The sequence below is a fragment of the Conger conger genome, chromosome 14 (assembly GCF_963514075.1).
Source record: "Conger conger chromosome 14, fConCon1.1, whole genome shotgun sequence".
In the NCBI taxonomy this organism is placed as follows: Eukaryota; Metazoa; Chordata; class Actinopteri; order Anguilliformes; family Congridae; genus Conger; species Conger conger.
This window is the reverse complement of record NC_083773.1, coordinates 33,989,534-34,014,469: the sequence shown is the minus strand read 5'-3', so window position 1 is coordinate 34,014,469 and position 24,936 is coordinate 33,989,534. Positions and strand designations below refer to the sequence as shown.

The 24,936-nt window shown below is 46.1% G+C and overlaps 1 protein-coding gene across 1 annotated transcript in view; it reads left to right on the top strand.

Annotated features, from left to right (window-relative positions):
• myh7ba (myosin, heavy chain 7B, cardiac muscle, beta a) overlaps positions 1 to 24,837 on the top strand; it is a 31,953-nt gene extending 7,116 nt beyond the window's left edge. The window contains exons 11-41 of the mRNA XM_061219150.1: positions 315 to 453; positions 1,555 to 1,673; positions 1,860 to 2,009; positions 2,216 to 2,386; positions 3,775 to 3,954; positions 4,574 to 4,706; positions 6,238 to 6,314; positions 7,108 to 7,195; positions 7,699 to 7,816; positions 8,076 to 8,199; positions 8,314 to 8,450; positions 9,212 to 9,467; positions 10,346 to 10,588; positions 11,077 to 11,253; positions 11,643 to 11,788; positions 12,143 to 12,233; positions 13,185 to 13,574; positions 13,963 to 14,089; positions 15,327 to 15,445; positions 16,432 to 16,628; positions 17,481 to 17,830; positions 18,167 to 18,291; positions 18,624 to 18,739; positions 19,228 to 19,420; positions 20,066 to 20,269; positions 20,977 to 21,102; positions 21,410 to 21,580; positions 22,246 to 22,350; positions 22,569 to 22,664; positions 23,790 to 23,924; positions 24,746 to 24,837. Of these exons, the coding sequence (XP_061075134.1) occupies positions 315 to 453; positions 1,555 to 1,673; positions 1,860 to 2,009; positions 2,216 to 2,386; positions 3,775 to 3,954; positions 4,574 to 4,706; positions 6,238 to 6,314; positions 7,108 to 7,195; positions 7,699 to 7,816; positions 8,076 to 8,199; positions 8,314 to 8,450; positions 9,212 to 9,467; positions 10,346 to 10,588; positions 11,077 to 11,253; positions 11,643 to 11,788; positions 12,143 to 12,233; positions 13,185 to 13,574; positions 13,963 to 14,089; positions 15,327 to 15,445; positions 16,432 to 16,628; positions 17,481 to 17,830; positions 18,167 to 18,291; positions 18,624 to 18,739; positions 19,228 to 19,420; positions 20,066 to 20,269; positions 20,977 to 21,102; positions 21,410 to 21,580; positions 22,246 to 22,350; positions 22,569 to 22,664; positions 23,790 to 23,924; positions 24,746 to 24,757 (4,815 nt within the window). The 3' untranslated portion in view covers positions 24,758 to 24,837. The remainder of the gene's footprint in view (positions 1 to 314; positions 454 to 1,554; positions 1,674 to 1,859; positions 2,010 to 2,215; positions 2,387 to 3,774; positions 3,955 to 4,573; positions 4,707 to 6,237; positions 6,315 to 7,107; positions 7,196 to 7,698; positions 7,817 to 8,075; positions 8,200 to 8,313; positions 8,451 to 9,211; positions 9,468 to 10,345; positions 10,589 to 11,076; positions 11,254 to 11,642; positions 11,789 to 12,142; positions 12,234 to 13,184; positions 13,575 to 13,962; positions 14,090 to 15,326; positions 15,446 to 16,431; positions 16,629 to 17,480; positions 17,831 to 18,166; positions 18,292 to 18,623; positions 18,740 to 19,227; positions 19,421 to 20,065; positions 20,270 to 20,976; positions 21,103 to 21,409; positions 21,581 to 22,245; positions 22,351 to 22,568; positions 22,665 to 23,789; positions 23,925 to 24,745) is intronic.
• The last annotated feature ends 99 nt before the right edge of the window (positions 24,838 to 24,936 follow it).

Below are 24,936 nucleotides of genomic sequence, written 5' to 3'. Positions count from 1 at the left end.
CTGGGACACGCAAGGTCAGTGGTTCTAATCCCGGTGTAGCCACAATAAGATCCGCACAGCCACTGGGCCTTTGAGCAAGGCCCTTAACCCTACATTGCTCCAGGGGAGGATTGTCTCCTGCTTAGTCTAAACAACTGTACGTCGCTCTGGATAACAGCGTCTGCCAATAATGTAATGTCTAATAAATACCTGATAAACTGCACAGTGAGTGTATATGGAGCAGGTGTTACACTGTTGTTGGTGCTGTAATCATCATGCGTATTTTTCTGTCTCTCTTCCCTTTCTCTTTGCCCATCTCTTTCCTCCATTCCCAGCGTGCCATGGACATCCTGGGTTTCAGTGCAGAGGAAAAGTACGGCTGCTATAAAATAGTGGGCGCCATCATGCACTTCGGAAACATGAAGTTCAAACTGAAGCCGCGCGAGGAGCAGGCTGAGGCTGATGGCACTGAAAGTGAGAGCAGAATGAAAAGCTCAACCACAACCCAACCATACCACTCCCACAAAACATGATCTATACCTGCAACTGTAACCTCAACCGCAACCTTATTGCACCCACAAAACATGATCTACACCTGCAACTGTAACCTCAACCGCAACCTTATTACACCCACAAAACATGATCCACACCGCAGCTGTAACATGGACATCCACAACTCAAACCACAACTGCAACATGAACTACAATCAGCAGGATTGTAGCTTTTTAAAGCTACAAACTGCAATCACAAAGCACAACCAGAAAGAGAACCATAAACAAACCCTTCCCAGACACAATGTGCACTAAACCTTATCAAATATGAAGAGTTGAACAGCCAGTTCTACAGTCAGCATTTGGGCTCCTTCCAATTGTTTATTGTTCACCTATTTATTCCATGTGTTGCTCCTTTTCTTACTCCTAGCTCCACCCATGGTGGGGGGAAGAAAGGAAATTGAATTAGACAAATGGGTTGTCCTTGTTCCTTCAAGTGTTCATTTGAACTCACGTCAGTTGCAGACATGGCTGATGGGGAGAGGTGGATCCACAGGTTGATCATTTATACATCATGCTTTCCGAAAAAATACTTCCTCAAAGGATGTTTCCTTGCTCAAGAAAGGTTTGGGAGCTTCCTAACTTCTATTTCTATCTTTACATAAAACAGGTTGGAATTTCCTTAAAGATGGTGACCTCGATCGATTTCCAGGTCAGGCAAAGGAACAGGAGAGAGGAAGTGGAAAATAAGCGATTGGAAAGAGCCCTTTGTGTGTTCTAAAGAAGGATTTAACCACAATAAGATCCGCACAGCTGTTGGGCCCTTGAGCAAGGCCCTTGACCCTGCATTGCTCCAGGGGAGGATTGTCTCCTGCTTAGTCTAAAATCAACTGCACTTTAAGCATCTGCCAAATGACATGTATTACTGAACTCACTGCTGCCAGCCATGGTTGTGTGATGGGGGCATGTCCTGAACTCAGTGTTCCTTGGCTGATTGGCGAGATGTGGGACGGGGATCTGTTTTGAGCCAATGGCTGCTTGCCTCGATGGACATGTGTGTGATGTGGGTATGTCCTCTCTTCAGGTGCAGACAAGGCCTCCTACCTGATGGGGTTGAGCTCAGCCGACCTCATTAAGGGGCTTCTGCATCCTCGCGTTAAAGTGGGCAACGAGTACGTTGTCAAGGGACAGAATGTGGAACAGGTGAGGGTAATTGTGCTGAAAGCTGCAAGTATCACTTCATCTCTGTGTCCAAGAACCTCACTAAGATTCAGCTTCCCTGTGTGTGTGTGTGTGCGTGCGTGCGTGCGTGCGTGCGTGCGTGCGTGCGTGCGTGCGTGCGTGCGCGCGTGCGCGTGTGTGTGTGTGTGTGTGTTTGTACTGTAATAGGTTAACTATGCGGTGGGAGCTCTGGCCAAGGCCACTTACGACCGCATGTTCAAGTGGATGGTGGGCCGGATAAACAAGACCCTGTACACCACCCTTCCCCGCCAGTACTTCATCGGGGTGTTGGATATCGCTGGATTTGAGATCTTTGACGTATGTCTCCCCTTTGTTGTCCGATTTATCAATGAATGCATCACGAACAGGCCATCGCCACCTCATTTCTTTCTCTCAATTCATTTTTTTTAACTTTAAATGTACTTTATAGTTTATATGCATGATAGACTTTAAATAGAGATGTAGATTAAAATAATGGTGAAGTAAAAATATCAAATTAAAATGATCTCTCTCTCTCTCTCTAGCTCAATAGCTTTGAGCAGCTGTGCATAAACTTCACCAATGAGAAACTGCAGCAGTTCTTCAACCATCACATGTTCATCCTGGAGCAGGAGGAGTACAAGAGGGAGGGCATCGAATGGACCTTCATCGACTTCGGCCTGGACCTGCAGGCCTGCATCGACCTCATTGAGAAGGTGCTCAACCGTATTAGGAAATAAAATCCCATTGTATTCAAATATCCTGTACCTGTGTAGAGTGCATAGAAGAACAACAACCAAAATAGGAGTGGTAGATGGATGGAGAACTTCTCATTCTACCCTCAATTGTATGATAGATATTCAAGACTGGATAATTTTTTTAAATAACATGTCAAGAGTTCAAGAATGTTTCATTAACCAGATCACATTAACACACAATTCCCCAATATCATTGAAAAGAAATGAAACTATTCTATGGGCATCAGATCGCAGCAAATTGTGGCAAACTGGAAAATAAGGGCAAGGTTACGGTGGAAAAAAGGAATTAAATATGAATATCGGGACTGGAAAGTCTTTCATATATATATATACATAAAACTACATGCACATAGTTTTGGAGAGAATGTGCATGGAAGATAGAAGAGTGTTTTTTTATAATCCCTATGCAACAAGTAAAACATTCTCCGCTGCTAACCACAAAAAGCTGAAGGGAATGTGGGTAAAACTCAGTTAACCATAACCATGTCCGACACATGAAGGCATTTTGTGAGGGTATACGTAGAGCACGGGTAATTCTCCTCAAGATGGACTTGATAATGAACTATGGGCCTGTCCTCCTGGAGAACCTACAACTAGGGATTATAAATAGAAGAAAGGGATAGGCACCTTACAAGAATAAGTATGATTATAGCATTAAAGCAAATAATTTAACCCTTGTGTTGTTTTAGGGTCAAAAATGACCCGCCACTATGTGTAACAGCAGAAAACCCCCTAAATGATATTTTATCAACTTTTCATGACAAAGTTTGTGATGAGTGACAGGTTGTTTCTTCATGCAAAATAGATTTGAAAAATAGAAATTCAATTAAGCGGCTTTATTTTAGGGGTTTAGTGGAAGTGAAAGTCATTTTTGACCCTTAGGGTAAGGAGAGTATACAGAATGTTAAGACTACACAAGGGTTAAACATCTGAAAACATCAAAGCCCCAGGTATCAAAGTAGCACTGGTGGAAGAAAATACACATTAAGGAAAACTTGACACATAAAGTCAAGGGGCAGCTGGAATTGTTTGAAAGAAGGTGACATAAATGGGAAGCATGCATCAATACAGAAAAGTTATAAACAATTAATATATTTGATAATAATGTAGAAGGAGGTAGGGACAGGGTCTACCATGGGGAATGTTTAGCACTTGGGTGTTGTTTTCTGTTTTAAATGTATTAGTTGTTTATTACATTTTTGGGGATTTAGCTTTAAACATGAAGCACTTTAAAAAAAATAATAGTTGTTGGAAAATAATACATTTATTACTGGCAAACTTTAGGGCAGGTTGTGTAATGTGAATATGGGGTAAAGTAGTAATGTTTAACTTGCGTGTTTCCTAAGCCCTTGGGGATTCTGTCCATCCTTGAAGAGGAGTGCATGTTCCCCAAAGCCTCAGACAGCAGCTTTAAGGCCAAGATGTACGACAACCATATCGGGAAGTCTGCTAACTTCCAGAAACCCAGACCAGACAAGAAGCGCAAGTACGAGGCACACTTTGAGCTGATGCACTACGCTGGTGTGGTGAGTGCGGCCCGCTGGAGAGGGACATCATGGGATTACTGAAATAATAAAACTGCTTTTCTCTGTCATACAGCAGGGTAATGCAATGTTGTGCTGAAATAGTTTTTTTGGCAACAATGAACTGCATCATTTATAATGTGTCAATAACGTACATATATATATATATATATATATATATATATATATATATATATAAACAATATATAACAGCCGTCTAAAGCATTATTCATGTACGATAACACAAAATTGATTGAGAAAAGATACACTGTTACATGGCTTGTGTTGTAATAACAGTAATATGTAATATGAATCATTTATTTTGTAGCTGTCACTAGGTTGTTCTTATGAATACTTGTTGCATGTCTGCAGAATGTATAATACAATGAATGAATGTGTTTACATTCCTGACCTTGCTTTGTGGAACACTTATTTATTAATATTCATTGATAAAAAAAATAGGATAGGAAAGCACAATGCTGTGAAATCTTTTTATATTTTTATGGACAAATGTTTCAAAGATGGACGGTAAACATTTAGTTTAATATGAAAAAGTATATTGATATAGATTGATAACGCAGTCAGTTTATTGTAGCATGTTGTATCTGTGTGTCTTATTCAGGTACCGTACAATATCTGTGGCTGGCTGGACAAAAACAAAGACCCGCTGAATGAAACAGTGGTGGCCTGTTTCCAGAAATCTTCCAGCAAACTCCTGGCCAGCCTGTATGAAAATTATGTGGGCGCAGATGTTGGTATGGATACCGGCAATTTCAGTTTCAAACTCGGTGGTGGTCGGAGGCAGGGGTATCGTGAATGTGGGTGGGGGGCTGAAATGTGAGCTTGTCTGTTGCTCTTATGTCAGTGCTGAAATGTGAGTGTGTCTGTTCCCTTGATGTCAGTGCTGAAATGTGTGTGTCTTCTTTTTATGTCAGTGCTGAAATGTGAGCGTGTCTGTTCCTTTGATGTCAGTACTGAAATGTGAGTGCGTCTATTCCTCTTATGTCAGTGCTGAAATGTGAGTGTGTCTGTTCTTTTGATGTCAATGCTAAAATGTAAGCATGTCTGTTCTTTTGATATCAGTGCTGAAATGTGAGCGTGTGTGTTCCTTTGATGTCAGTACTGAAATGTGAGCATGTCTGTTCCTTTGATGTCAGTACTGAAATGTGAGTGTGTCTGTTCCTTTGATGTCAGTGCTGACATGTGAGTGTGTCTGTTCCCTTGATGTCAGTGCTGAAATGTGAGTGTCTTCTTTTTATGTCAGTGCTGAAATGTGAGTGTGTCTGTTCCTCTTATGTCAGTGCTGAAATGTGAATGTGTCTGTTCTTTTTATGTCAGTGCTCAAATGTGAGCGTGTCTGTTCCTTTGATGTCAGTACTGAAATGTGAGTGTGTCTGTTCCTTTAATGTCAGTACTGAAATGGGAGCGTGTCTGCTCCTCTTATGTCAGTGCTGAAATATGAGCGTGTCTGTTCCTCTTATGTCAGTGCTGAAATATGAGCATGTCTGCTCCTCTTATGTCAGTACTGAAATGTGAGTGTGTCTGTTCTTTTGATGTCAGTACTGAAATGGGAGCGTGTCTGCTCTTCTTATGTCAGTACTGAAATGTGTGCGTGTATGTTCCTTTGATGTCAGTGCTGAAATGTGAGCATGTCTGTTCCTTTGATGTCAGTACTGAAATGTGAGTGTGTCTGTTCCTTTGATGTCAGTGCTGACATGTGAGTGTGTCTGTTCCCTTGATGTCAGTGCTGAAATGTGAGTGTCTTCTTTTTATGTCAGTGCTGAAATGTGAGCGTGTCTGTTCCTCTTATGTCAGTGCTGAAATGTGAGTGTGTCTGTTCTTTTTATGTCAGTGCTCAAATGTGAGCGTGTCTGTTCCTTTGATGTCAGTACTGAAATGTGAGTGTGTCTGTTCCTTTGATGTCAGTACTGAAATGGGAGCGTGTCTGCTCTTCTTATGTCAGTACTGAAATGTGAGTGTGTCTGTTCCCTTGATGTCAGTGCTGAAATGTGAGCGTGTCTGTTCCTCTTATGTCAGTGCTGAAATATGAGCGTGTCTGTTCCTCTTATGTCAGTGCTGAAATATGAGCATGTCTGCTCCTCTTATGTCAGTACTGAAATGTGAGCATATCTGTTCCTCTTATGTCAGTGCTGAAATATGAGCGTGTCTGTTCCTTTGACGTCAGTACTGAAATGTGAGTGTGTCTGTTCCCTTGATGTCAGTGCTGAAATGTGAGTGTGTCTGTTCCTTCTATGTCTGTTCTGAAAAGTTTGTCTTTGCCAGCAGCAGTGATACATGTACCAGGAGTCAAGGAGAAGAGGAAAAAAGCAGCATCCTTCCAAACAGTGTCACAGCTGCACAAGGTGAGGCATCCAAGCTTTCCTCTCAGCCTGACACTTCCCGTCCTGAGCGTACCAGGATATGGTGGGGTCTCAGAGAGGGAGGCAGTTAAGACTTGCAGTGATGTTTAGGGACACTGACACATGAACATCACTTTAAGTCTGTGCTGGCTCTGCCCTCGTCTGCTTCGCCCCCCACCCCACCCCACTTGGAGCTTTCCAGAAGATCTCAGTGAAAGGACGTGGAAATTAGGAGCCTTTAGAACACCTTAGCATTCAGTAAACTGCCTGTTTATAATTTATATACAACACTTTACAGAAGATCTATGACACGGCTTCAGACACCATCAGGGTCTTGCTCTTTTATTGATATGAAAATAAATGGGCTTTCTTAAGTTTGTACATTGGTTGGCCTCCTCGTGAAAATTAGTAGGTTGAAAAACCAATGCCAAACTTCTCAGGATTAAAGGTACAATAGGTAATTTCGGACTAATGGTCAAGAGAGGAATAGCAGCAACAAACACCTTCAAACCACAGCACTGCTTATCCCTTCCCCTTCTCTGTAAACAAAATTGGCTGTGGTAATTAGAACCAATTTTCAACTAATGAGCTTGAATTATTGTACAGTTATACAATGAGTGTCAACTGTATATTTTGAAACCCGAATTTAGGGACTATAAACACAGGCAGAGGGTGAGTCAACATGTCAGTGAGCCTTTTTCAATGATAGGAAGGGATTTACAATGGTCTTGTAACAATGTCTTAACACAAAATCTTACCTATTATACCTTTAACACAACTGTCTGTCCATCTGTAGGAAAACCTGAACAAGCTGATGACCAACCTGCGCTGCACCCAGCCTCATTTTGTCCGCTGTATCATCCCTAATGAGACCAAGACTCCAGGTACAGCATCTTCTCACCTTTACCTGAGCTGCAGGTATAACACTACCACACCTGCGGTACAGATATAACACACCCTTAGTCTTACCTGAGCTACCGGTATAATCAGAGGGAAGATTGCCCCCTGCTGGTCCACCCATACTACTTCCACCAGAAACTTAGTTTTCCCAGGAGGTTTCCCAGCCAAGTACTAACCAAGCCCACAAGAAGCAGGGTGCATGGTAAATGGTAAATGGCTGACATTTACCATAGTGCCTTTATCACTGTACAATTGATGCTTTTCATTCACCCATTCACACTCACACACCAACGATGATTGGCTGCCATGCAAGGCACCAACCAGCTTGTCAGGAGCAATTAGGGGTTAGGTGTCTTTGCTCAGGGACACTTTGACACAGCCGGGGCATCTGCCAGACGACTGTTCTCACCGCCTGAGCCCATTTCACATGGTGGCATGGCTGTAGGCTAGTAGTCCGGTCCCATGTAGTGTCTCTTGGGCGCTTTAGGGATTATGGACCCGTTCCTGGTGCTGCACCAGCTGCGCTGTAATGGTGTGCTGGAGGGGATCCGTATCTGCAGGAAGGGATTCCCCAACCGCATCCTGTACGCTGACTTCAAACAGCGGTGAGTGTGGCATGCACACACACGCATGCACATGCACACACATGCACTCACATGCACACACACACATGCATGCACACGCACTCACATGCACACACACACATGCATGCACATGCACACACATGCACTCACATGCACACACACACACACACACACACACATGCACTCACACACATGCATACATACTGTACATACACACAAACGCACACACAGACAGGGTTTTTAAGGCTAAGGACTAGGACTAAACTCTCTCTTCTTGCAGGTACCGCATCCTGAACCCCCATGCTATCCCGGACGATAAGTTTGTGGACAGCAGGAAGGCAGCCGAGAAGCTGCTGGGCTCTCTTCCCATCGACCACAACCAGTACAAATTCGGCCACACCAAGGTAAGCTGTGAACCATAGGGGCCTTTGGTATTTTCAGAAGGTGGACAGTGCCTAGTTTGCCTGCCCTGAGGTTTTTTCCCAGGGTTCTGAGTTCTGTGCGCTTCTGGTTCCCAGGTGTTCTTCAAGGCCGGTCTGCTGGGCCTCCTGGAGGAGATGAGAGATGAGCGGCTGGCTAAGATACTCACCATGCTGCAGTCCGTCAGCCGGGGCAAGATCATGAGGATAGAGCTGCAGAAGATGATGGAGAGGAAGTGAGTACAGCCATCACCACAGTAACAGGGATGGAGAGAGGGCACAGCCGTCACCACGGTAATGGGGATGGAGAGAGGACACAGCCGTCACCACGGTGATGGGGATGGAGAGAGGGCACAGCCGTCACCACGGTGATGGGGATGGAGAGAGGGCACAGCCGTCACCACGGTGATGGGGATGGAGAGAGGGCACAGCCGTCACCACGGTGATGGGGATGGAGGGAGGGCTCAGCCGTCACCACGGTGATGGGGATGGAGAGGAAATGAGCATAATTATCACCATGGTGATGAAGATGGACAGGATGATGGAGGAGATAGTAATGATGATGTTGTACCTCAATTATTTAAACCTATGCAGCTGTTTTAACCTGCAGGGGTGAAATAAGAGTTTGGCCCATTTCAATATAAATCCCTAGTCTGCAGTGGTCCTCACTCCTGGTCCTGGAGAGCTGCAGGGTTCTCTGGATTGTGTTGTTACTCCGCACTTAATTGATCAATTAAAGCATTTAACAAACCTCACCTGATTTCTTGGGTCAAAAACCAGTGTCTCTCCAGAACCAGGAGTGAGGACCACTGAATATATGGGCTGAAGTATGTTCTGTATGTTGTATGTTAAATTATGTTTGTGCATTCTGGGTAGGAAACGAGTGGTAGCGGGGGAGGGGGGGAAAGAAGGTGAGGAGGGAAAAGAATTAGGACACAGCTTTGGTCTCTATTACCCAGACTGCGCACCCATGAAATCCTTCCCATTTGCTCTACAGAGAGGCCCTAATGGTCATCCAGTGGAACATCCGGGCCTTCAACGCAGTGAAGCACTGGCCCTGGATGAAGCTCTTCTTCAAGATCAAGCCCCTCCTGAAGAGCGCGGCCACAGAGAAGGAGCTGGCTGCCGTGAAGGAGGAGATGGTGAAGCTGAAGGAAGGGCTGGAGAAGACCGAGATGAAGCGCAAGGAGCTGGAGGAGAAGCAGGTCACCCTGACCCAAGAGAAGAACGACATCTCCCTGCAGCTCCAGGCTGTGAGTATCCTCGGGCAAGCGCACCTTTACCTACGTATCTCTACTTACCTGCAAACAATGAGGGGAAGTGAGCTGCTCAAAATCCAGGAAACATGAGGCAAAGTTCTGTTTTTGGGTCGTCAGCAATAGTTTACTGTTTATTTGATTCTTACATAACAGAGAATGGGCGGCACGGATGGTGCAGTGGGTAGCACTGCCGCCTCACAGCAAGGAGGTCCTGGGTTCGGATCCCCGTTGGCCGGGGCCTCTCTGTGCGGAGTTTGCATGTTCTCCCCGTGTCTGCGTGGGTTTCCTCCGGGTACTCCGGTTTCCTCCCACAGTCCAAAGACATGCAGGTTAGGCTGATTGGAGAGTCTAAATTGCCCATTGGTATGAGTGTGTGAGTGAATGGTGTGTGTGCCCTGCGATGGACTGGCGACCTGTCCAGGGTGTATTCCTGCCTTTCGCCCAATGTATGCTGGGATAGGCTCCAGCCCCCCTGCGACCCTGTTCAGGATAAGTGGGTTCAGATAATGGATGGATGGATGGATAACAGAGAATGATGGCTTAGGGCTCAGATGTCAAACTCCAGTCCTGGAGGGCCGCAATGTCTGCTGGTTTTCGCGTTGTTCTCAGCACCTGTGGTTCATTCAAGTCATTGATTGGCTTATTGACTTAATTGTCAGTGGATTGAAAGGAAACCACAAAAACCTGCAGACACTGCGGCCCCCTGGGAATTGAGTTTGACATCCCTGACTTTGGGGGCCAGGTTTGCTAAACTACGGTTTAAAAGGCTAACTCACAGATTGTAATGATTTATCTGAAGCAATATGGCAAAGGGAAAAACATTCTCTTCTGAATAAATATAACTGATTATCAGTTTCCCTCGGTGTCTCTAGGAGCAGGATAACCTGGCAGATGCGGAGGACCGTTGTGACCAGCTGATCAAGGCCAAGATCCAGCTGGAGGCCAAGGTGAAGGAGATGACGGAGCGTCTGGAGGACGAGGAGGAAATGACCTCCAACCTCCAGACCAAGAAGCGCAAACTGGAGGATGAGTGCTCTGAGCTGAAGAAGGACATTGACGACCTGGAGATCACCCTGGCCAAGGTGGAGAAGGAGAAGCACGCCACAGAGAACAAGGTGAGGCTTCTGCGTTTGCCAATTCTTGGGCCCTCTAAGACAGAAATGTTCAGCATCACTTTTGTCACCTCCTTATCAATGAATAAATCACGTCAGTTAATATAATATTCAATAATATTATATTAATATAATAATGTAATAATTTACAAACAAGTTATAACAATAATTCAGTCATCCAGGTGTTTAACTAGAGGCTAAAGATATAATTTTTATATCAAATATTGATTGAATATTGACCGTAACTAGGCCACTGTAAAGGCTAGATGCAGCAAAACTAAAAGCAAAACAGTTGCTCAATTCTAGGTTGGAATATTCATAATCTTACCGAATCACTCGCTTTTTTAAATTTTTTTATTATAAACAAACATTTTAATCACATTTAAAGGTGCTTTACAGCAGGACCAGATAAAACATGCTCCTCACCACTTCTTGTTTTTGTCCTTCTCCCTTCCCTTCCGGCACCTCCCTCCCTCCCACTCTTTCTCCAGGTGAAAAACCTGATAGAGGAGATGGCCGCTCTGGATGACACGATCCTGAGGCTGACAAAGGAGAAGAAGGCCCTGCAGGAAGCTCACCAGCAGACCCTGGAAGACCTTCAGGCTGAGGAGGACAAGGTCAACACCCTCAACAAAGCCAAGGCCAAGCTGGAGCAGCAAGTCGATGACGTGAGTTTACAACCAAGACTACCAACTACTGAAGTCAAGTCATACTTTCTCTTGTATAGGGAAATCTATTTGGTCATAATTTGCATATTATAAAGAAACAGAATTGTGCCTTGCAAATTCATTATGTGAAAGTAAGTTGTAATAATGTTAAGGAACTTGGTTACACTTTTGATCTACAGTAACTGGTAACAGCCCTCATAATAAATCATTTTAAAAAAGCCTTGAAGCTGCAGTTGGTTTTCACTGGCTCATTTCCATTCAATTCTTGAGAAGGTACCAGTCATGGAATCATAAGTTGCAGTAACATTGAGCACATAGTGATAGAATGCAGCTGTAAATTGCTTAACAGTATGGCCCACTAACCTGAGATCACTCTCCCCCCATCCCAGTTGGAAGGTTCCCTGGAGCAGGAGAAGAAAGTGCGTATGGACCTGGAACGGGCCAAGCGCAAACTAGAAGGGGATCTGAAGCTGTCCCTGGAGTCCGTCATGGACCTGGAGAATGACAAGCAGCAGTTAGAGGAAAAGCTGAAGAAGTGAGTTCATTTGACTATGCTGTCTGTATATTATGGAGCATCATGTGACCCGCTGTGTCCAATCAGGCCTTATAGGCTTGTGCGCTAAAGGATTATAAGTGTTACCTTCCCACAGTCTGGTGGAATTGTGTGTAATCATGTGACATCACAATAAGGGACATCAAGTATGGGTGAATGAGCAGAGGGATTGACATTGCTGGTGTTACTGTCGATGAGGAGATTATGAAACAATGCAGGAGTTTGTGATTATATTCAATCATGTAAGCGTGAAGGATAACTTTTTAAAGTTTAGTTTGCTCACATCTCACTGTTCTGTGGTTATTAATTCCCCCTCTGTCCCATTCATTTAATCAGGAAAGATTTTGAAATGAATCAGATCAGTTCAAAGATTGAGGATGAGCAAGCCCTGGTGAATCAGCTACAGAAGAAGATCAAAGAGTTACAGGTGAGAACACTGATCCTCATCTGGAGCTCCATGAGGCAGTGCAGAACAGGCCACTGAACCCCCCCCCGGCCACAGAGGGCTTTGGTCTGCAGGAAGTTCAGTGCTTAGGGGCTCAAGCAGTCACAATTATTTACCACGGTTAAACCGAACTGTGGATCCACTGCTCTCTGGGCACGTGCAGCACATAGACCAATGCTGGGCTGTTGATTCTGCTGGAAATCCCAACCACACAACCGATCGTGGAGAACTGTAGGGTCTACTAAGGCAGTACACTTTACAGCCAAACGCAAATGCTATAAATACTTAATGACAACAAAAAACAACAGATCCTGCAGTTATCTGGGTTTAGAGTATCATAAGGGTTGGAGGTGTATGTGGGGGTTAGAATATATTATAAGGGTGACAGGTGTAGATGTGTTTGCAGGTACTGTAAGGTTGACAGCCCGACGATAAAATTCAGCTACGCCAGCTTGACCAGCTTGAAAATTGGGCTGATCAAGCTAGTCATAAGCTGGTCATAACACTGGTCTAGTTGGGTATGAGCTGGTCAACCAGCTAGTGCTGGTAGCTCGTCTGAGCTGGTAGCTGGTAAAGCTATGGTGTTTCAAAACATAGTTTGAGCTGGTCAGACCATGTGTTTGAGGGTGTAGGTGTGTGTTAGAGAGTATAATGGTGACAGGTGTATGTGTTTGAGGGTGTAGATGTGTGTTAGAGAGTATAAGGGTGACAGGTGTCTGTGTGTGAGGGTGTCGGTGTGCGTTAGAGAGTATAATGGTGACGGGTGTCTGTGTTTGAGGGTGTCGATGTGTGTTAGAGAGTATAATGGTGACAGGTGTCTGTGTGTGAGGGTGTAGGTGTGCATTAGAGAGTATAATGGTGACAGGTGTATGTGTTTTAGGGTGTCGGTGTGCGTTGTGAGAGGTGGACTCACCGTGCTTGCCCCTCCCCCAGGCCCGCATTGAGGAGCTGGAGGAGGAGCTGGAGGCGGAGCGGACGTGGCGGGCCAAGGTGGAGAAGCAGCGGGGCGACGTGGCGCGGGAGCTGGAGGAGCTGAGCGAGCGGCTGGAGGAGGCGGGCGGGGCCACCTCCGCCCAGATCGAGATGAATAAGAAGCGGGAGGTGGAGTTCCTGAAGCTACGGCGGGACCTGGAGGAGGCCATGCTGCACCACGAGGCCACGGCGGCCGCCCTGCGCAAGAAGCACGCCGACAGCATGTCCGAGCTGGGCGAGCAGATCGACAGCCTGCAGCGCGTCAAGCAGAAACTGGAGAAGGAGAGGAGCGAGGCCAAGATGGAGGCCGACGACCTGGCCTCCAACCTGGAGCAGCTCTCCAAGGGCAAGGTGTGCGTGTGTGTGTGTGTGTGTGTGTGTGTGTGTGTGTGTGTGTGTGTATACATGTATGTGTCTCTGTGTATGTACTATGTGTTCGTGTACGGGTATGTCTGCAGGTGTGTGTGCATATGTGCATATGTATGCGTGCAGATGTGTTGTGTTGTACATGTATTCTTCAAGGGTTCCAACTGTATCTGCACAGTCACGATAGGACTTGAAACCGCTCTGTCCTCTAGGGTCCTCTGCACACTTGCCCCTGTATTTGATCTGCACTTCGTTCTGCGTCGCTCTGGATAAGAGCCGTCGACTAAATGCTTTGTAATGGAATGTGGTGTATGTGCCCGCATATGTGTGTCTACGTGCGCGTATGGTCTCTAACACAGTCCTCTCCCCCCAGTCCAGCTCGGAGAAGATGTGCAGGATGTACGAGGACCAGCTGAGCGAGTCCAAGGCCAAAGTGGAGGAGCTGCAGAGGCAGCTGAACGATGCCAACTCCCAGAGAGCGAAAGCACAGGCAGAGAGCGGTGAGCTGGGGGGAGAGAAAAACCACCAATATATGGATGAATACAGGTGGAGGGAGGGAGGGAGCGATGGAAGAATGGAGAACTGAGGGAGAAAGTGATGAATGTACACTCACAAGCACTTTATTAGGAACATTTTTACTTTATTATGCCTACTTATTAATGCGATTAGTGTGGCAGCAGTGCAATGTATACAATTGGATTTTCATCCACACTAGTCTCTAGAGTTTGCAAAGAACGGTGCAAAAAAACAAACAAATCCAGTGAGCAGCAGTTCTGCAGACAGAAACGGCTTGTTAATGAGAGACGTCAGAGGAGAATGGCCAGACTGGTCAAAGCTGACAGAAAGGTGACAGTAACGCAAATAACCACACATTACAACAGTGGCATCTCTAAACACACAACGCATCATAACTCTTAAGTGGATAGGCTACAGCAGTAGAAGTCTTAAGAAAAATAAGTCCTAATAAATACCTAATAAAGTGCTCGGTGAGTGTATATGTGAAAGAGAGAGGTAGGGATGGAGTGTTTGGTGAGTGTATGTGTGAAAGAGAGAGGTAGGGATGGAGTGTTCGGTGAGTGTATGTGTGAAAGAGAGAGGTAGGGATGGGGTGTTTGGTGAGTGTATGTGTGAAAGAGGGAGGTAGGGATGGGGTGTTTGGTGAGTGTATGTGTGAAAGAGGGAGGTAGGGATGGGGTGTTTGTAGCGTAGTGGTTAGGGTAAATGACTGGGATACGCAAGGTCGGTGGTTCTAATCCCGGTGTAGCCACAATAAGATCCTCACAGCCGTTGGGCCCTTGAGCAAGGCCCTTAACCCTGCATTGCTCCAGGGGAGGATTGTCTCCTGCTTAGTCTAATCAACTGTACGTCGCTCTGGATAAGAGCGTCTGCCAAATGCCAATAATGTAATGTAATGCAATAATGTAATGTAATGTTTGGTGAGTGTATGTGTGAAAGAGAGAGGTAGGGATGGGGTGTTTGGTGAGTGTATGTGTGAAAGAGGGATGTAGGGATGGAGTGTTCGGTGAGTGTATGTGTGAAAGAGAGAGGTAGGGATGGGGTGTTTGGTGAGTGTATGTGTGAAAGAGGGAGGTAGGGATGGGGTGTTTGGTGAGTGTATGTGTGAAAGAGGGATGGGGTGCTCGGTGAGTGTATGTGTGAAAGAGGGAGGTCGGGATGGGGTAGAGGGAGAGAAGGATACACTCCTCAGCCTGAGCTCACCTGTACCCCCCCACACAGCTGAACTGGGCAGGAAGCTGGAGGAGAGGGAGGCTCTGGTCACCCAGCTGCAGCGCAGTAAGAGCTCCTTCTCCCAGAGCGCAGAGGAGCTGAAGAAGCAGCTGGAGGAGGAGGGCAAGGTGAGTGCCCTCCACAGTCTTCAACAAAATGGCTGCCATTTATATAGCGCTGTACAATTGATGCTTCTCATTCACCCGTTCATACACACACTCGCACACCAATGGCGATTGGCTGCCAGGCAATTCACCAACCAGCTCGTCAGGAGCGTTTGAGGGCTAGGTGTCTTGCTCAGGGACACTTCGACACACCCAGGGGCGGGGTCAAACCGGCAACCCTCCAACTGCCAGAAAACTGCTATTACTGCCTGAGCCAACAGGAAGTGTATGACAAAGAGATGATATCACCAGGATCAGTCTTCATATTCTTATATTTACATGATGTGTTATCTTCTCTCATTTTTACCAAATATAAATATAAATATAAATATGCTGCTTTAGAATTGTAATATACAATATAATTGTAAAATCTCTTAAAACAAAACCAAAAAATAGATTTTTTTCTTATGTAGGAAAAACATTTGCGAGTAGCCCTGACCTGTCATTCTGTTTGTCATGTAAACAAGAGCCTTGTAGTGCATGTCAACACAGCTCACCTGGCACACATAACTCTGATCAAACTTTAAAACAAGGCATTGCAGATACAATGTGAACCAACATTCAGCAACTGCATTGTTAGCGAGTTAACTGCATTCTCGTCTCAAATGTTTTCAGATGCATATTTTAGTGGTCTGTTTAGGGGAAAAAAAGAGAAGGTTTATCAAAGTTCCGCCATATTATGTTTTGCCAAAAACAGATGAACTGCAGTCTACGCAATTAGGTATCAGTCATCCCTTGTTCCTGTTAATCCGTTATCAGTTATCTGACGTTAGTTGTGTTTGTTAAATACGATGTGGCACAATCGTATGAATCCTTATATGAATAAAGTAAGATAAGTTTATGATAATAAAAAGTTCTCGTATGAGGCCCATTGCGTTCAAAGAACTTTCTAGAACCTCTGAAGTGACCCCTGATGGATGTCCGTACTTTTTGTGGGGTGGTGGATGTAGGCGAAGAACGCCCTGGCCCACGCCGTGCAGTCCTCCAGGCATGACTGCGACCTCCTGAGGGAGCAGTATGAGGAGGAGCAGGAGGCCAAATCGGAGCTCCAGCGTGCCCTGTCCAAGGCCAACAGTGAGGTGGCTCAGTGGAGAACCAAGTACGAGACTGATGCCATCCAGCGCACCGAGGAGCTGGAGGAGGCCAAGTAAGCCGGGCCCTGCCCCCCTCTTCCCATAATCCTGCCATACTGCCATTACTCTGGGGAGGAGAGTGCTCACTCTGCCAGTGAATAAGTGATTGAGTGAGTGAGTGAGCGATTGAGTGAGTGAGTGGGAGAGTGAGTGAGCGATTGAGTAAGTGCACGAGTTGGTAAGAGAGCGATTGAGTGAGTGCACGAGTGAGAGAGAGTGATTGAGTGAGTGCACGAATGAGTGAGAGAGTGATTGAGTGAGTGCACGAGTGAGTGAGAGAGTGATTGAGTGAGTGCATGAGTGAGTGAGAGAGTGATTGAGTGAGTGCATGAGTGAGTGAGAGAGTGATTGAGTGAGTGCACGAGTGAGTGAGAGAGTGATTGAGTGAGTGCACGAGTGAGTGAGAGAGTGATTGAGTGAGTGCATGAGTGAGTGAGAGAGTGATTGAGTGAGTGCACGAGTGAGTGAGAGAGTGATTGAGTGAGTGCATGAGTGAGTGAGAGAGTGATTGAGTGAGCGATTGAGTGGATTAGTGAGCGATTGAGTGAGTGCATGAGTGAGTGCATGAATGAGTGAGTGAGCGATTGAGTGGAGCACTACTGGGGCTGCTTAGAGTCATTTTTACAGGGACAATGTGCAGGTGCATGTGACCCCAAGGTGTGGAAAAACACCAGGGAAAAGGCATTATTAGATCACACTTGGAGTCACACAATTCGTAAGAAATAAAAATATTTAAGATTGTTTACACTGTCCTGAATAGGAGGTTGCTGCAGCCAGCAAGTCACACTGGCATCCCATCCTGAGAAACGATGGGAAAAATACCAAAAAATGTGTTTTAAAATAAAATACTGTTTTGCGTCAAACAGGAAGAAGCTGGTGGTGCGGCTGCAGGAGGCGGAGGAGATTGTGGAGGCGTCCAACGCCAAGTGCTCCTCTCTGGAGAAGACCAAGCACCGGCTGCAGACGGAGATCGAAGACCTGGCGGTGGACCTGGAGAGGTCCAACGCCGCCGCGGCCATGCTGGACAAGAAGCAACGCAACTTCGACAAGCTCCTGGCCGACTGGAAGCAGAAGTACGAGGAGACGCAGGCCGAGCTGGAGTCCTCCCAGAAGGAGTCCCGGGGGCTGAGCACCGAGCTCTTCAAGCTGAAGAACGCCTATGAGGAGACCATCGATCACCTGGAGACCGTCAAGCGCGAGAACAAGAACCTCCAAGGTTCCTCTCCAAAAAGAATTGTTTCAAAATGACAAACACGAACAACAAAAACAGGGGGCCAGTGTGGTATAATGGGCAGGGGGACAGTGCTTGTAACTCCGCTTCAATGCCTAGGTGATGCGTTGCGACTGTTCAAGTTACTCAACCTAAAATATTACAACCAAAAGTAAATATCCAGCTGTATAAATTGATTGTATATTAAAACATTGCAAGCTGGGTAAGAACATCTGCTAAATGCTAATAACCACCTATCCTCTGCATCATGCTGAATGTGTATCCAGGTAGAACATATCCCAGATAAACAGGTGGCCTTTTCTGACCCCTCCCCACCTGCAGAGGAGATTGCAGACCTGACAGACCAGCTCAGCCAGGGAGGGAAGACCATCCAGGAACTGGAGAAGATCAAGAAAGGCCTGGACACAGAGAAGAGCGAGATCCAGGCTGCGCTCGAGGAGGCTGAGGTACAAACAGCATTATGTTATCACTGTGTGCTCATAGACAGAGCTGTGTTATGACTGTGTGCTTAGAGACAGAGCTGTGTCATTACGGTGTGTTTTCCAGAGCTGTGTTATCACTGAGTACTTACTGACAGCTGTATTATCATTGTGTGCTCACAGACAGAGCTGTGTAATCACTGCACTTACAGAGGTGTGTTATCACTGTGTGTTTACAGACAGAGCTGTTATCACTGTGTGTTTACAGACAGAGGTGTGTTATCACTGTGCACTTACAGACAGAAGTGTGTTATCACTGTGTGCTCACAGGCAGAGCTGTGTTATCTGGTCTCTCTCAGGGCACCCTGGAGCATGAGGAGAGCAAGACCATGCGCATCCAGCTGGAGCTCAACCAGCTGAAGGCTGAGATCGACAGGAAGCTGGCGGAGAAGGACGAAGAGATCGATAACCTGCGGTAAAATATGCTCCCGTGTCCTCTTCCTGCATGTAACTTTCAGTGCCCACACATCTGATCCAGCTTTCCTCTTAGCAAATCGTGTTACGCTGTCACACAAGCATGGGCCAACAATACAGTAGTTCACCTTCATCAGGGAAAACCATTGCTTATTGTGTAAGCTTCATTTAAATGAGTAGTGAACCATTTGCCACAACATTAATCCTAGCACAGTATTTACACACAATACACCCGGTGCAGAATTTGGACACAAGACCCACCTGACATAATGTCTGGCTCACCGGCCAAAGGATCTGACAGATCCTGAGTTCAGGCTTTGCATTGAGTCACACGATGTAAATTATGTTTTCTGCCTTTCGAGCTCAGTGCAGGAATGGTTATGAAAAATAAAATTGTAACTAATTGTGCTTGGTTCCTTCCCCCCTCTCTTTCTCCACCCTTCTCTCACTCGCTCCAACTGTCACTCGTCTGCTCCCTGCCACCCCTAGCCGTAACCACCAGAGGGCGCTGGAGAGCATGCAGGCCAGTATGGATGCTGAGGTGAGGGCACGCAGTGAGGCTGTGCGGCTGAGGAAGAAGATGGAGGGGGATCTTAACGAGATGGAGGTCCAGCTCAACCACGCCAACCGCCAAGCTGCAGAGTCCCAGAAGCTAGTGCGCCACCTGCAGGCCCAGATCAAGGTCAGCCACCCGAGGGCGCCCCCCTGCGGCCAAACGTGGTTCTAAACGTTCACGTCACACACCCCTCCTTCCACATCGGGTATGCTAATGAATAGTGCCAGGGGCATATTGCACCCAAACTATTTGAGAGGGAACAAACTAAAATAAAGAAAATGTGTTTATATCCACAATACAAATATTTTTGTTACCCCTATTTTATAACTGAGACTGACAGTTACACTTCCAACAGTGACAACACACTGTCTGAAACACACAAAATATTTCTGCAACATACTTGTACGGTGGCAGTGCTGAAACGTGCAGAACGATGATAATATCACACAAATCACTCAATTTGAATGGCCACAACTCCACTGCCAAGTGCGACTAATTCAGATCCTAGATGCAGGCAGATCAATTGAAAATGAAACCGATGCTATTAGTGCTATGTCCACTAGATGGCCCCGATGGTGCCGGGTCGTCCCAGGGTTATGGAGGCGTGTCAGTACTGAACAGAGCTGTCCCCTGGCAGGGGCACGGTGGGCTGAGCGACGTGTCTCTGTGGGCTGAGCGCCGTGTCTCTGTGGGCTGAGTGCCGTGTCTCTGTGGGCTGAGCGCCGTGTCTCTGTGCGCTGAGCGCCGTGTCTCTGTGCTGCCGCTCTGCAGGACCTGCAGCTGGAGCTGGACGACACGCTGCACCAGAACGACGAGCTGAAGGAGCAGGCGGCGGTGACGGAGCGGCGGAACACGCTGCTGGCGGCCGAGGTGGACGAGCTGCGGGGCCTCCTGGAGCAGAACGACCGCGCCCGGAAACTGGCCGAGCACGAGCTGCTGGAGGCCACCGAGCGCGTCAACCTGCTGCACTCACAGGTGAGCTGTAGCTGTCTCACACAGGTGAGCCATAGCTGTCTCACACAGGTGAGTTATAACTGCCACACTCACAGGTGAGTTATAACTGCCACTCTCATAGGTGAGTTATAACTGCCACTCACACAGGGGAGTTATAACTGTCACACACAGGTGAGTTATAACTGCCACTCTCACATGAGAGTTGTACTGTAACTGCCACTCTCACAGGTGAGTTATAAGTGTCACACACAGGTGAGTTATAACTGCCACACTCACAGGAGAGTTATAACTGTCACACTCACAGGAGAGTTATAACTGTCACACACAGGTGAGTTATAACTGCCACACTCACAGGAGAGTTATAACTGTCACACTCACAGGAGAGTTATAACTGTCACACACAGGTGAGTTATAACTGCCACACTCACAGGAGAGTTATAACTGTCACACTCACAGGAGAGTTATAACTGTCACACACAGGTGAGTTATAACTGCCACACTCACAGGAGAGTTATAACTGTCACACTCACAGGAGAGTTATACTGTAACTGCCACTCTCACAGAAGAGTTATACTGTAACTGCCACTCTCACAGGTGAGTTATACTGTAACTGCCACTCTCTCAGGTGAGTTATACTGTAACTGCCACTCACAATTGCATTACACTTGGCTGAGAAAGAAAACAACATGCATTCCTTCAACACTGCATCTGGTTTGTGCTTCTTCCAGAACACAGCTCTAATAAACCAGAAGAAGAAGCTGGAGGCTGATCTGTCTGCCTTGTCAGTAGAGGTGGACGAGGCCGTGCAGGAGTGCCGCAATGCAGAGGAGAAGGCCAAGAAGGCCATCACTGACGTGAGTCTGACTGCTGCCCCAAGTGGCATGCTGTGGTATGGCATTGTAGATCTGCCCTATAATGGCTTTATATATACAGGATTTTTCATACAATGCACTTGGACTTACAAAAGAAAAAGTAACAAAACAGAGGAATGTTTCAGTGTACTGACCTTATTCAATAGCCATACCCAATGTCTTTGATTTGAGTATTACTTTTATTATTGCACTGTAGACATCTAATCTATTATCAAGTATGCTGGACCTGTAACCTGTATGAATCTGTCACCCTGACCTTTGACCCCGGACCCCTAAAATCCTGTTCCAGGCTGCCATGATGGCAGAGGAGCTGAAGAAGGAGCAGGACACCAGCGCTCACCTGGAGAGGATGAAGAAGAACATGGAGCAGACGATCAAAGACCTGCAGATGCGGCTGGACGAGGCCGAGCAGATCGCCCTCAAGGGCGGCAAGAAGCAGATCCAGAAGCTGGAAACCAGGGTGAGAACCCATCCGAGCAGAACATGCCAAACCCGTCTGAGCTGAGCTGCCTTATGTTCGTCACATAGTTTACCACTTTACAGGATGGTAAAATGTGGAAAAAACAAACAAACAAAAAGACATATAAACTAAACTAAGCAAAATATACAATGATTTGAAATGACTGTGTTCTCAATACAAAATTAATGTTTTGTTAAAAACGGTCAGGTATTATTATATTACATGTCATTTTGGCTGGCGCCGTTATCCAAAGTGACTTACAGTTGATTTAGACCAAGCAGGGGACAATCCTCCTGCTTAGTCTAAATCCTTAAGGGCCTTGCTCAAGGGCCCAATGGCTGTGTGGATCTTATTGTGGCTACACAATCGAACCACCGACCTTGCGGGTCCCAATCGCGTACCTTACACAGGCCGCCCTTGTGTCAGGCATGATTTTACTGGTGTCTGAAGGGTCAAAGTGTTTTAGAGAAGGTATCTGATCTAGGCCTGGTACCAGACTTTGACTCTTGTAGTTATATCACATATGCACATGGAAACATGTTCATTAACATTGTGTAAAACTCATACATTTGTGGAATGCTTCTCCTGAGCCCTGTTTAGAGTGGCTCAAGGCAGCATTTCCAGTGGTGATGTTTGACCCCTGACCTCTGACCTCTGACCCTCAGGTGAGAGAGCTGGAGGGTGAACTGGAGTGTGAGCAGAAGAAGAGTAACGAGCTCCAGAAAGGAGTTCGCAAGTATGAGAGGAGGATCAAAGAGCTGACCTACCAGGTACAGCTCTGGCCTACACCTGAAGAACATAGGCTCCAGACATGTATCTGGGCTTTTTAACAGCGCTTTAGCTACAGTTCCAGCCCTGTTCTCAATCTGCCATCAAAGTAGAATTGTATTGTTTTAGTTCACGGAGGTATACATGACCTGAGAACAACCTAGTTAACGCTCTAACTCTGTATTTGTGGTAAGATGTCTTGTTGTTGTTGTGGTTACAGACAGAAGAGGACAGGAAGAACCTGGCACGCCTGCAGGAGCTCATCGACAAGCTGCAATCTAAAGTCAAGAGCTACAAGAGGCAGGCTGAGGAAGCAGTGAGTTCTCGCACCCCGGTCTACAGTACACATTACATTATTGGCATTTGGCAGACGCTCTTATCCAGAGCGACGTACAGTTGATTAGACTGAGCAGGAGACAATCCTCCCCTGGAGCAATGCAGGGTTAAGGGCCTTGCTCAAGGGCCCAACGGCTGTGCGGATCTTATTGTGGCTACACCAGGATTAGAACCACCGACCTTGCGTGTCCCAGTCATTTACCTTAACCACTACGCTACAGGCCGCCCCAAGTCAAACAGCACAGCCAATCAACCAACCATTCAATAAATGAGTCGCTTGCAGTGTATTTCTTATAATGCGTTCATTGTTATGGTCATGCTTAAATTTTCCAGAGGGAATCTAAAAGTCACACAAGAGAACAAATGACCAAACGTGGTGGTCATGGGAACCTCCCAGCAATGTACTGCAAAGTTGAATAGCAAGCCAGAGCCTGTAAATAATAATATACTTTATTTAAACTCGATAGCATCATTGGTCAAGACATTAAAATGAAAAGAAAACATTCAGATGACAGACCTCTTTTCGTGATGGTTGAGTGGTAAACAAAAATACACAACAAAAATAAATAAATAAAATACATTGACACAGTGACTACATAGTAAAAATAACTGTATGATGCAGACTTAAAACCTGCTAGTGATTTAGAATCTCTAACATGGATAGGTAGGTCATTATAAAGCGTAGGACCATTAATACTGAAAGCATGTTCATAAATTTCGGAACGAGTAAAAGGAATGTTTTAAAATTTTCATTGACACAGATCTTAAAGACATTTGTGTAACCGGATTATAGTACTTCACTAGATCACTAATATAACATGGAGTCATCTGATGGAGAGCTTTATACATAAGAGTGAACATAATAGATGAACACTCCTCACCTGACTGCAGAGCTCCAGAAAGGGTAGGCAGCATGCTTCAAGGGTTCCAATTGTATCTAAATGGTCACGCTAGGACTCGGAACTGTACTGTCCTCTAGGGTCCTCTTCACACTTGTCCTTGTGTTCGATCTGCACTTCGTTGTACGTCGCTCTGGATAGGAGCGTCTGCTAAATGCTTTGTAATGCATTGTGACTGAGCCCGGGCCCTGTCTCCCGCTCTGTAGGAGGAGCAGTCCAACAGCAACCTGGGGAAGTACAGGAAGCTGCAGCATGAGCTGGATGACGCCGAGGAGCGGGCGGACATGGCCGAGACGCAGGTCAACAAGCTGCGCGTTCGCACCCGCGACCAGGGGGGAAAGGTGAGCCTTCAGCACGGCCTTCAGAGTGCACCGCTGGGCGGAGGGATACGGGGGTGACGTTGGCTCAGGCGGTAAGAGCGGTTGTCCGGCAGTCGGAGGGTTGCCGGTTCGATCCCCCGCCCGGGCTGTGTCGAAGTGTCCCTGAGCAAGACACCTAACCCCCAATGGCTCTTGACGAGATGTGCTTTGCATGGCAGCCAATCGCCCTGAGTGTGTGTATGAAAGAGTGAATGAGAAGCCTCAGTTGTACAGCGCTTTGGATAAAGGCGTTATATAAATGCCAGACATTTGATCGACATACATGCCCACAGGTAGACGATGATTCAAATAATTTTCCAGGAAATGGATGGGGAAAAAAGGTGTGGTGTGAAAACATTTTATTAATTTAATGACATATATACTTTAAGACGTGTTCATATGGATATGAAGGACCGACTAAATTGAGGAAGAGGTGATTTTTGATTTCAGGTTGTCTTTAATGCAGACACAGTATAGGTGTAAGATTGGGGACTTAAAATGTTTTTAATTTGCATTACCTGAAATAGCTGGTCTCAATGTTTGTTGACAAATTTGTGAATTTTGCTAAAATTCTAAAGTTGCATACATTTGTGTTAATTGCAATGTAGCTTCTAACTTATGATGAATTAACCAATCAGAATTTTCCATAAAGGACTACAGATATTGGTCATTATTAAATGAACCACTGGAGGCATGATAGCTCCACCCACTTTGTAGCAGTTTACATTCAAAGTAAACAGTCACCGGATTCCAGAAAATGTTTACATTCAAAGTAAACTGATTAATTTCCTTTTCTGTTTCAGCTGGCAGAATGAACAGTAAACCCTGCGACTGCCCCCTACAGTACTGGAGACCACACAGCACCAGGGCTGCAACAGCTCTGAGTGATTTGTGCTGAAACAAAAACCAATAAAACTATATAAAAATATTTAAAATTGTGTCAGTCTTTTACAGTCACCTCTCAGCTTAAAGGCTGGCTCTATAGACTCAACAA